Raw genomic sequence first — 12,250 nt, forward strand, 5'->3', positions numbered from 1 at the left:
CCAGCAGACTCCGGTGCTGCCAGCCAGCCTTCCACCACCCTTACTCCCTCTCCCCCTGCCAATTCGCTTCCCGTCTGGTCCCCCCTTCCCCCAGCCCAGGACTGGACCTCTGTGCCACCACCTCAACAGTACTAATTCCAAAAGATGGGACCCTCTCGCTGCCTGTGGCCTTCCGTGAGCTCCCTCCCACGGACTCCCTCAATTCCCTTGCAGAGGTACTTCTTCAAAACCACAGAGGCCTCGACCTCCTTTTCCTCAAGGGGGGGTGGGCTCTGTGCTGCTCTTAAAGAGGAATGTTGCTTCTATGTCAGTAAAACAGGCTTAGCACAAAAGAGCCTTGACAAAGTTTCCAAGGCCCTGGAGGAACGCCAGCGAGCCAGAGAGAAACAGGAGTCCTGGTATCAGAACTGGTTCTCCTCCTCCCCCTGGCTCACCACCCTCTTGCCTAGCCTTCTGGGACCCCTTGTGGGCATTATTCTCCTCCTCTCCTTTGGTCCTTGGGTCCTTAACCGCCTTTCCAGTTTTGTTAAAGCACAGGTGGATGCAGCTACCAACCCTGTTCAGGTCCATTATCATCGCTTGGACAGCGAAGACCCCCCAGCTGACTTTACACCCAGGCCTTCCTCCAACCCTGGGCCAATCTCGTTTGGCCGCCCCCTCAATTTCAGGGCCCTGGAAAAAAGCAGTGGCTAGGAGGCCGCTGGCTGGCAGGGCTCCGCAAAGACACCTCTTAGTGGCTCCTCCCTAAAATCTCCCCTCATTCTACTGTACAGTTGGGTTTTCTAATACAGGCTGGTGTCCACACAGACGGAGACCATGCCCTTATTATTCATGCCTTCTTGCCATTTAAGGCCAGGTAGCCTCCTTAGGCTGACAGCCTTTAAGCCCTAATTCTCATCACGTTCGGGGTGCGAGGCAAAGCACTGCACAGTAGGTACATTGCCTGCTGTTAATGGCCTCCTGGGGAGCATGTCTGATTGCATGTGGGTTGACACCCAATATCCCACCTCCAGACAAAAGGTGTCAGTCGGATCCAGAGCCAGGCTGGGGCCGAGCACCCAGTTAAGCTCTGAGTATATCAGTGGCCATATAGGGGCCGATCACAGGGTTGACAGCCCTGCGTATATCAGTGCCCTCTGGAGATCAGACCTCTACTCTCACCCGTTTCGTCAAACATGGGCAAAATACAGAGAGCTGCGAAGTACCATGCCCTGACTTGGCGCTGGTTTCCGCCTTCCACCATCCCGACCGCGAGCACTCTCCAGGTTGAGACCTTGATTGGCAAGAGACTAGACTATGTTAATTGGCAATTGCCCACCCGTCACTTTATTAGTTAGAGTAGGGGGACATTATAGCTGGCTGTGAGCCACCATGTGGTTGCTTCCAGCTCCCTTGAAGTCGTCAATGCTTTTTAAACAGGGTTTTTTACTGTCTTGTTGAGTTGCTAGGGGCTGGCTGGGCCGTGAGGTCTAGGGATCTGGCTGTAAAAGTCACTTTTATTTGCCTGAGTGTCCTAGGCCTACTCCTGGAAACGTCTAACCTAGGCCTCGAATGTTTTCGTCTCACTCTTTCTTGCTCCTACTGAGCTCTGGCCTGGCTGGTTCAACTCGGCTATTCTGGCTCAAACTCCTCTCCCAGCTGACTTGTTCTTTTTCTTGGCCTCTGAATGGCTCTGCTTGGCCTCCAACTACCTCCAGCAGCCAGTTCTGACCCTCTGGCTCCTTCTCACTCTCCTGCTCATCCTGTCTTCCCCTTCGTCTCACTTGCTCTTTCCCTGCAGCCTGTCTCTGTACAACTGTCCTGGTGAAGCTGCCTTCTCTCTTCCTCATTCTCTGTGCTGCTCTCTTTCCTCTCTTTTGAGAGTTGGGCGTGTCCTATTCTGTCAACTCTTTCTCTGATTTGTCATTTTGTCTTCTTCTCAAATAGACAGCACTTTCAGACATGGGTGCTTCCTTCTACAAACTAACTTTACGTTGATTGTTTGGGATTGAAGGTGTGTGCCAGCAAACCTGGACTTTATCTGCAACTTGCTCTACACCAGGCTGGCCTTGAACTCAGATCTGCTTGCTCCTGTCTCCTGAGATTAAAGGCATGTGCCACCACCAACCACCACCACAAAGTGTGTTATATTTCAGCCAGATCATATAGACGTAAAGTCTTTGGATGTGATCTCTTGCCAGAGCCACCATGTTCTGAGTTAAATTTTCTCTGCAATCCACCTATCAGGGATACACTTATCTCTGCTTCCCCAGTGCCGAGATGACTATAACACCTGTGCCCTCCAACCCCCCCCCCCATTTTCCCTGTGTAACAGCTCTGTAGACCAGACTGGCCTCCAACTCAGAGATCCATCTGCCTCTGCCTCTGGAGTGCTGGGATTAAAGGCCTGTGCCAACATGCCTGGCCCCACCTGGCTATTTATTTATCCATGAGTTCTGGGGACCAAATTCAGGTCTTTGTGATCACAAGTGCTTTACAGACTGAGCTGTCTGCCCGTCCTTGTTTTGTATGTTTGTTCTTTGCACCTTGATTTACAATAAAGGGCCAGGAAAGTATCCAGAGAGGGAGGGACCAAGCAAGTGCATCACTTAAGAAGGCCATTTTATTAGTTGCAGGCCTGTGGATACTGATGTGCTGGGGGTGCCAACTGATTGTGGAAACACTGGCTCAGGTTCCTTCATACATAGGATGTGCCTTTCCCCCCTTCTACCCTTTCCTTTAAAATTTTAAAAATTTATTTCAAATACAACCACATAAATTTCCCTCTTCACTTCCCTCCCTCCAAGCCCTTTCACATCCTTCTCTTGTGTCCCCTGAATCCCTGCTAAGTAGATGGCCCTCTTTTTATTATTATAAAGTTGTTTATTATTACGATTATTTCTGTTACACACACATATATTTACATACATAGATATACAGATACACCCTATGGAGTCCAGGGCTCCCCGTTCTGCACTGGAGAACCACTGGAGGGCTCCTCCCTTTCCCAACAGTTCCTGGAGTCCTTTTCTAGGCCTGGAACTCTGAGCTCCCCTCCTCCCACACTAGTCTGTCTGTTGGTTTTGTCGTTGCTCAGGTCTTGTTTAGGCAGCCATATTGTTGACGTGTCTTGGTGTAGTTTCTCTTCTCCTCTGTCCCTTCTTCTCCAATGTTCCCTGAGCCTTAAGTGTGTTGTGGATGTAGCTCAAGGTCGGCTGTTTAGGTTAGCTTGGGCAAGAGACCCTTAAAATTTTTTTTGGATGTTATGCTCTTTGAGTCCTGTTTCATTATGAATGGTCACAGTACACACACACACACACACACACACACACACACACACACACACATGCATGTCCCACTCACAGAGTTATCTACAAATTAGATTTAGTGTGCAAGAGCCAAGGACCATCAGAAATAAGATTTACTGGAGAAGCCAAAGTGTATGAGCTGAAGATGCAGGTGCAGGTGCACAGGAGGTGTGTACATGTTCCTGACAGCTGTCACCTGCAGGTGCACAGGAGGTGTGTACATGCTCCTGACGGCTGTCACTTGCAGGTGGACAGGAGGTGTGTACATGCTCCTGACAGCTGTCACCTGTAGGTGCACAGGAGGTGTGTACATGCTCCTGACGGCTGTCACCTGCAGGTGCACAGGCGGTGTGTACATGCTCCTGACGGCTGTCACCTGCAGGTGGACAGGAGGTGTGTACATGCTCCTGTCGGCTGTCACCTGCAGGTGGACAGGAGGTGTGTACATGTTCCTGACGGCTGTCACCTGCAGGTGCACAGGAGGTGTGTCCATGTTCCTGACGGCTGTCACCTGCAGGTGCACAGGAGGTGTGTACATGCTCCTGACGGCTGTCACCTGCAGGTGGACAGGAGGTGTGTACATGCTCCTGACAGCTGTCACCTGTAGGTGCACAGGAGGTGTGTACATGCTCCTGACGGCTGTCACCTGCAGGTGCACAGGCGGTGTGTACATGCTCCTGACGGCTGTCACCTGCAGGTGGACAGGAGGTGTGTACATGCTCCTGTCGGCTGTCACCTGCAGGTGGACAGGAGGTGTGTACATGTTCCTGACGGCTGTCACCTGCAGGTGCACAGGAGGTGTGTACATGTTCCTGACGGCTGTCACCTGCAGGTGCACAGGAGGTGTGTCCATGTTCCTGACGGCTGTCACCTGCAGGTGCACAGGAGGTGTGTCCATGTTCCTGACGGCTGTCACTTGACTCATCAAGACACAACTCTAGAACTGCCAAATAACTGAGGGACACTGTTACCTACACACCCCTTAGTATTCCCCGCTCCAGCAGGTGTCTCCATGTAACAAGGGCCTGCCTGGCTGTCCTGGAATCACTTTATAGACCAGGCAGGCCTCTGACTCAAAGATCTGCCTCTGCCTCCCCAGGGCTGGGATCAAAGGCTTGTGCCACCACAAGCCTGGTACTTCAGTGCAAACCACTTACTGGTTTGTGGAGTTCGTGCAAAGCTGAGTGCAGGACAAAGACAAAACAATGATACAATAGATTGCTATAGTCATGGTCCACAGGAGACTAACAAACCAAGTGTTCACACGCTGGTACAGCCTCTTCCACAAGGAATCTGGCCTTGGAGTTGTGCCTTACTTTGGTCATGGATCATTAAGTTACTGAATCTTCTGCAGCAGGTACAGAGAGGGTTCTGGGGTGTAGGGGTGCACTGGGCTCCCCAGTTCTCCCCATTATGTGCACAGAAAAAAGCAGAAACCCTGAGACATTGCTTCCCAAGAAATATTTGTTGTTTCTTAACTCAGAACTTGTCACGCAGTCCCACGAGGCAGCTGTCCCAAGGCAAGAAGAGTCATGTCAGTCAATATGAAAGCACCTCAAAGGCCACCATTCACTCACAGGCCTAAATCTCAGAGGCCCTGGGGCCCAGTCCTCTCCCCTTCACCCCATCCTCAATCCCAGGCCCCCAGGTGTCACCTTTCCAAGCTGCAGAGACAAGTCACAGCTCTAGGCATTGTCCCTGCCTGCAGCAGAAGAAATAAAACACTCAGGAGACTGACAGGTGGGCTGGAGGAAGGACCTTCACCTCAGCTTCCCCCCAAGGGCCTCAGGGACAACTCTTCCCTCACACACTGACCTGCAGCAACGGCATAGCCTCCATTTGTGCCTGTGAGAAGAAAAGCTGTGAGAGACACCCAGGAAGTTTCCAGAACTATGGCGACAGACCAGGAAGGGTCAGGAGTCATGAGGAAGAAGGAATGTAGGGAATGAACCAGTGCCAGCCTGGGTTCAGTAGGACTAAGCAGGAACCTTCCCCTCTGACCTCTGACCTCTGAGACTCATGCCCAGTGCACATGAAGCCTCAGGCTGCTGAAGCTGTCCTCCATCTTCCATGTGATTTCCAGTAAGGTGAGTGTCAGCACACAGACCCAGAGATGGGTGTGGTTGTGCATTTGGGGTGTGAGTGAGTCTGTGTGTGTGTGTGTGTGTGTGTGTGTGTGTCTGTGTGTGCGCGCACCTCTGTGTCTGTGTTGCTTCCCATTCATGGTGCACCCTTCTAAAAAGAGCAAAAAGAAAAGAACCCAGACCCAGACCCTCCCCTACCTGTGTTCTTCCTCTTCATCCACCACACAACAGGGATCAGAAAAGCCAAGACGACCACAGCTGCGATGACAGCACCAGCAATGGTCATGATGGAGACGGTGGACTGAGGGGGCTCTGGGAAGGGAAGGGAAAGCAAGGGAAGGTGAGGGTCATGACCCCAGCTCTCAGCCCTGACCTGCTCAGGGGCTGCAGAAGGCTCCAGCTTTCCCTGAGGCCAGCTCTGCACCCACACCCTCCTTACCCCATCTCAGGGTGAGGGGCTCACGCAGACCCTCATGCACCACATGACATGTGTAATCCTGCTCCTTCCCAGAAGGCACCACCACAGCTGCCCACTTCTGGAAGGTTCCATCCCCTCCAGGCCTGGTCTCCACAAGCTCCATGTCCTGGGTCAGTTCTTCCTCATTCAGCTGCCAAGTCAGGGAGATGTCAGCAGGGTAGAAGCCCAGGGCCCAGCACCTCAGGGTGATGCCACCTTCAGGTCTGTGGTGATGGGTCACATGTGCCTTTGGGGGGTCTGTTGGGGGATTTAAGAAAATCCACAATTAACAAGATAAGCTGAAGTCTGTAAAGACAAAACTAAATGAATGACAACACTGAACTATGTTTCTGTTTGAACACTTGGACTGTCACCACACTGGTGACCTGCAGGCAGAGCTGGTCCCCTCAGCACAGAACTGCACATTTTCCTGGGGGGCAGGGAGGGGACTCAGAAGCTAAGAGGGGATCTAAAGGAACCAGCAGGTCAGTATTTTTGTTTGTTTTGCTTTTTGTTTTTTAATGAGATGTTCTCTAGCTTAAGATACATAGTAGAAGAATGGAAGGAACAGAAAATAATTAAGTAATATGTGTTTGAATTCATATCAAAATAAGAAAGTAGTGGCAGGGGCTACATGAATGGTGCCCCCAACTACCGCTGCCACCACTGAGGCACAAACATGTGTCCATCTTGCTGACCAGCATTCACTGCTTGTCCTAGTGAACAGTCATCTCCAGAGTGTGCAGCAGAAACGTGGTGAACCTGACACTCAGCCAAAGAAAATGACTCCCAGCCCCTGCCTCTAGGGGACAGATAGAAGGCAAGTCACACAGGATCCTGAAGTGTGCTGTGGACCCAGTGCAGCACCCACTGGGAACACAGCAGCTCACAGGGGAGTGGATCTTCCCTCTCACTCCAGTCCTCCATTGCAGAAGCCCCTGTCTCTGAGGAAGGTCAATTCCTGACTCATTAGGGGGAGCACTGCAGCTTGTTGGGGCAGAGGGGGAGCAGGAGGGTCTGGCTGGTTAATTCTGGCAGGAAATAGTCCAAGCTCACAGGAACCTTTCTCCTTACAGTGAACACTGACTTAACCTGTCTAATTATCCAGGCTAGCAGTGTCTCCTGGCACCTGTGGGCACTGATACAAATGATAATACAAGGGGATGGAGAAAGAATATCACTCCAATGAGGAAGAAAATCTAAAAGCAAAATAATGCCTTCAAAAAGACAAAAGATGAAAGAAAGAAAAAAAGCAATGAAAAAGAAATTCTGGGTCTGGAGAGATGGCTCAGTGGTTAAGAACACTGGTTGTTCTTCCAGAGGGCTTGGGTTCAATTCCCAGCATCCACATGGCAGCTCACAATTGTCTATTATCAGTTCTAGGGCTCCTGACACCCTCACACAGACAGACATGCAGACAAAACACCAATGTACATAAACTAAAAACAAAAGAAGAAAATAATTTTTAAAAAAAGAAAAAATTCTATTGTTTAATTTTTGTCAAGGGCACCCTATAAGTGTTCATGTGACCAATCTACGAAAAGATAGAATTGGGGTGTAGAAAGGATGTAAAGCCATACACAGGGAGCTAGGACATTTTTGTTTGTTTGCTTGGTTTGGGGTTTTTACTTTTTATTTTTTGAGACAGGGTTTCTCTGTGTAGCCCTTGCTGTCCTGGACTTGCTCTGTAGACCAGGTTGGCCTCGAACTCACAGCAATCTGCCTGCCATTGCCTCTCAAGTGCTGGGATTAAAGTGTGCTACACCTTCTCAGGCTCTGGAAGAATGTCTTAGTTGGAAAATTCTAGAAACTTGGGGAACCTAGCTGGGCCTTTAATCCCAGCACTCAATGGGCTGGCAGATCTTTGTGAGTTCCAGGACAGTCAAGGCTACACAGAGAAACCCTGTCTTGAAAAGCAAACAAGAAGAAGAAGAGGAGGAGAGGAGGAGAGGAGGAAGGAAGAAGAGAAGAAGAAGAAGAAGAAGAAGAAGAAGAAGAAGAAGAGAGAAGAGAAGAAGAAAAAAAAGAAAAGAAAGAGAAGAAGAAGAAGAAGAAGAAGAAGAAGAAGAAGAAGAAGAAGAAGAAGAAGATAGGAAGAAAGGAAGAGAAGAAAAGAAAGGACACTGAGGGAACCTGCCATGGCGGATCAGGAGACCCAGGACCCTCCCTCAGAGACAGGGGCACCATCCCAGCTAAGGTTCTTCTTCCTCAGGACTGAGCTGAGGGCAGAGGGAGGAGGTGCCCGCGGCCCCTGCACCTGTGCGCAGCAGCGTCTCCTTCCCGGTCCCCAGGTATCTGTGGAGCCAATCCACGCACTCGCCCTCCAGTTCGGCCTTCACTCCCTCTGCAACACCGTCCTGCTCTAACTTTTGCTGAGTGATCTGCGCCGCCGCGTCCGCCGCCATCCAGGATTTCAGGTCTTCTTTCAGAGCGAGGTAATCGCGCCCATCATAGGCGTACTGAAAGTACCCGCGGAGGAGGCGCCCGTCCGACCCCACCTCACAGCCAGACATCCCCTGGATGGTGTGAGAGTCTGTGGGACCCCGCGGTCAGCCTCACCTTCCTGTTCCCCACGTGACCATCCACGCCCCGCGGCCCCGCCCACCCGCGGACTCCTCAAAACCGAAAGGGAAACCGTCCCGGGTCCCATTTTTCCTCCCGAACCTCGGACTTGGGACCCGGGCGTCTCCGGTGTCCGGACGTGAAGGGGACGTGAGCTCTGACCGCGGTCACTCACCGCCCTCGCTCTGGTTGTAGTAGCCGAGCGCGGTCCTCAGGTTCCTTCGGAAAGTCTGCCGGATGGTTTTGGCAATCTGTGTCTGCCGCTCCCAATACTCCGGCCCCTCCTGCTCCATCCACTGCGCGCGCGGCTCCATTCTCGGAGTCTCCGCGTCGCTGTCGTAGCGCACGAACTCCGTGTCGTCCACGTAGCCGACAGAGATGAACCGGGGCTCCCCGAGGCCGGGCCGGGACACGGCGGTGTGGAAATACCGCATCGAGTGTGAGCCTGGGGGCGGCGCGCGGTGAGACCCCGACCCTCCTCCCAGGACCCCGGGCAGGTGCGCGGGCCGGGAGGGGAGCAGGGCGCGGGGCTCGGGACGCGGGTGGAGCAGGGGCGGAGGGTCTGGTGGGCGACGCGGGGACGCGGCTTCCCCGGTGTCCCCCCTCGCCCCCCGCAGAGTCCGTTTCCCTCCCGACCGCGCACTCACCCGTGCGGGTCTGGGTCTGAGCCAGGGCGGCCGCCAGCAGCAGGAGCAGCGCGCGCGGCGCCATCGCCCCATCTGGGATCCGGGCGCGTCTGAGTCCCGCGGGCTGCGTGGACTTTACAACCAGTGCCCTCGGTAAAGCTGGTTGGTTCCGCAGGATCGCGCCACCCAATGGGGGTGAGAACCGCGGACTTGTCATCAGTGTCCGGGCAGAGGGAGCTGACACAGGTTAGGAGCAGAGGTGAAACTGGGGAGACAAGAAACCTGGGCTTCCCCACCCCAGACCTGGAGTGGAGACTAAAACTTTGCACTAAACACTTAAAATTGAAACCGAATGATAAGAGTGCGGCCTTATAATAGCTCAGGGCTGATGGAAAGGCCGGATCATTCCTCCTCTTTGATATCTGGGGCTTTCAGAGTCCTGGGACCTGCACAGGAGACTGAGGAGAACTGAGCTCCCCAGTCATCCTCTGCTGTGTAGCAAGGCAGCCAAACTCAGCATCTGGAGACACCAACCACTGATTACTTCCCACAGTGTGTGACACCAAGACTCTCTGGGTGATCCTGGCTCAGGAAGTCTCCCAGGCCACGGTTCAGCTTTCTTGCTGTGTTTCTCAAGGCCTTCACTAGAGCTGGGTCACATGAGGTCACGTGGCTTCTTCATGTGGCAGCTGAATGAAAGGGGCTCAGGTTCCTGCTGGCTGTCCCCAGGCTTCCTCTGTCCCCATGTACCTGAGTCTCTCTCTTCAGACTGCTCTTGACACATTTGGGAGAGAGAGAGAGAGAGAGAGAGAGAGAGAGAGAGAGAGAGAGAGAGAGAGAGAGAGAGAGAGAAAAGAAGAAGAAGAAGAAGAAGAAGAAGAAGAAGAAGAAGAAGAAGAAGAAGAAGAAGAGGAAAAAGAGAGCAAGCAAAATGGGGGAGGAAGAGGGAAAGGAAATGGACGAACAGTAAAGCCCAGTGCATCTTAAGCACCCTGTGAGTCAGATGGAGTTTTAGCTTTCTTCTTTTCCTAAGGCTTTAACTTAAAAAATACTTAAAATCTCACCCCAGACAACAGATGGAGATATGTGTCGCAGGCTTTCTGAAAGCATCTTTATTTATTTATTTTTAGTTTTTCAAGACAGGGTTTTTCTGTGTGGCCTTGCCTGTCCTGGACTCAATTTGTACACCAGGCTGGCCTTGAACTCACATCGATCCCCCTGCCTCTGCCTCCCGAGTGTTGGGACTAAAGGCGTGCGCCACCACCGCCGACTGTGAACTTTCTTAAGATCTGACTGGCATTGTGTAAGAAACGTGCCAAGCACCAGCCTCACAAAGTGACACAGTACAAGAAGGGCAATAATGACCAGGGACAGCGGGGATGTGACAGGAAACAGGTGGCTGTGGTGGGCTCCAAAAGGCTAAAAGTACAAAGCAGATTGTGCTGAGAGTGGGATGTGCTGAGCCCAACTGCAGATCTGAGAGAATGCTGCCCGTGAAGAGATGCAAGCCTTATGAACCGGAAAGCTATCAGAAGAGAAAGGGCCACGTGATCAGGTTCTAAGCTGATGTTATGAAGACAATAAATCATGAGCTTTGACTCATCTTATTTTGATTGTATGCAGCTGAATAAACTAAAGCTTCCAAGAAAAAAAAAATCCAGTTACATTTTTGTTTCAATCTCAAGTGTGGGACTCGGTGCTACCTTAGTTTGTCCACAGCTGACAGTTGTCTTTCGTGGCCCAGAGAGGTGTGTGGTCTTTACCAGCCAGAGATAATTTTGTTTTGCCCGTTTCACCAGATCCCTGAAAGACCACCAGGAGATAAAACCGATGCAAATATAAGAGGATCCTTATTCTCAGCTCGAGCTGGGCCAAAATTATCAGTGGTATCAGGAGGAGAGGTCTGAGCTCTGGGTTAAGGGTAACTTATAGGTCCCTTTCCCTCCCAGCATGCCCAAGGCAGGGGTATTCCAGCCTGGCCAGCGCCTATTGGTTAAGATAAGATACTGTGTTTTAAAATGATTGGATGTGAGGGGGTGCCTCCCTTCCCGAAGGATGTGTCTGGTCTCTAGTTTCCGTTGGAATGTCCTGTCTTTTGCTGATTGGCTGTTGCTAGGAGAATGGTCGAGCCTCACATCCAATCGCTTAACATCTGGGGACTTTCCTGCTGTCCCCTGATTGGCTCAGGCCTAGGGCGGCTCTTTTCCTGGAACACTTTGTAGTTTTTACAGTAACTAGCATGACCTTGAGGACAGGCCTAAGATGAAGTCTAGCAACAAGGTGGAGTCTCAGCGGCTGGGGTCCCACAGTTTAACTCTGAGGACTCTGTGAGGGTATAACTATCAGAGCCCAGAGAGAGGAAGGATCGCTTTGAGGGACACTTGTAGTTCAACTTCAAGGAGACAGACAGAGCGAGAAGAAGGCTGCTGGTTCTGCTAGATATCCTGACAACTGAGGTGGGTATCTTCCCAAAGAGCCCGACAACCCTAATTGGCTGGAAGCAGCTAAAGAGAAGCACGTCACATCCCACTTCCCTTCCAGCCTTCTAGCTCTCCTAACTAGGGTTGGGGCGTTGGAAGGGAGGTAGTCCGATTAAAGTAGGTTAAAAAAAAAAAATAGCACCAACACATCACTGCCATTCCAAAAGGAAACAGGTTCTGATTGACAGGATGGCCCTCCCTCAGTTTCTGTTACTTAAGTTTGTACTTACCTAGCAACAGCTTTCTCATTTCTAAATCAGCAGATCTTGCAGAGGAAGGGGACCAACAACTGTATCCACCACAGGTGACTATCCATCTGTCCCTAAGCTGCTACTGTGGCGTCCTGCACACCCTCGGATGCAGAGGCAGCCGCAAGCATAAAGATTGGGGGAGGTAATGGCCGTGTGGAAAAGCTACAGAATTCTTTGGAACAACGGGACCCTGACACCAGCTATAAGGAAACTCAGGAAATAGTCACCAGGAAGAGAGAATCATTCCATTTTGGTATCCCAGATGGCAGCACAGGGTTCCCAAGTAGTTTGGCGGTTACAGGAGCATGCCTTTTACTTATCAGTCTTCAGAATCAGGTGGCTTAGGTACATGGGGAAGAGGAAGACGCAGCCTGGCAAGCAGAGGCAGCAGAGCATCTCCAAGGGTGAGAGAAGAGCAGCAGAGCAAAGAAAGAAAGAAAATGGGGAAAGAAGCACAGCAGCTTCTGATGAAGATGGAGCCAGCATAATCTGTGTGAAGCTTT

The 12,250-nt window shown here is 51.6% G+C and overlaps 1 protein-coding gene and 1 long non-coding RNA gene across 4 annotated transcripts in view; one reads left to right on the forward strand and one right to left on the reverse strand.

Moving 5' to 3' along the window:
- Nucleotides 1–9,139, reverse strand: part of LOC127195980 (H-2 class I histocompatibility antigen, D-37 alpha chain-like) — a 99,618-nt gene extending 90,479 nt beyond the window's left edge. Inside the window, exons 1-6 of one of the 3 annotated variants that reach the window (XM_051153631.1) lie at nucleotides 9,038–9,101; nucleotides 8,566–8,835; nucleotides 8,086–8,361; nucleotides 5,811–6,086; nucleotides 5,570–5,683; nucleotides 4,825–5,147 (exon numbers count right to left, since the gene is read on the reverse strand). In XM_051153631.1, coding sequence (XP_051009588.1) covers nucleotides 5,053–5,147; nucleotides 5,570–5,683; nucleotides 5,811–6,086; nucleotides 8,086–8,361; nucleotides 8,566–8,835; nucleotides 9,038–9,101 — 1,095 coding nt within the window. In that variant the 3' untranslated portion in view covers nucleotides 4,825–5,052. The other 2 variants (XM_051153632.1, XM_051153630.1) reach the window with 2 other exon arrangements.
- On the forward strand, nucleotides 3,329–4,189 carry LOC127195995 (uncharacterized). The gene is made up of 3 exons (XR_007831407.1): nucleotides 3,329–3,455; nucleotides 3,726–3,770; nucleotides 4,041–4,189. It is a non-coding gene; the product is annotated as an uncharacterized LOC127195995 (long non-coding RNA).
- Nucleotides 9,140–12,250: the final 3,111 nt, after the last annotated feature.

Source organism: Acomys russatus, chromosome 11, assembly GCF_903995435.1.
Source record: "Acomys russatus chromosome 11, mAcoRus1.1, whole genome shotgun sequence".
Lineage (NCBI taxonomy): Eukaryota > Metazoa > Chordata > Mammalia > Rodentia > Muridae > Acomys > Acomys russatus.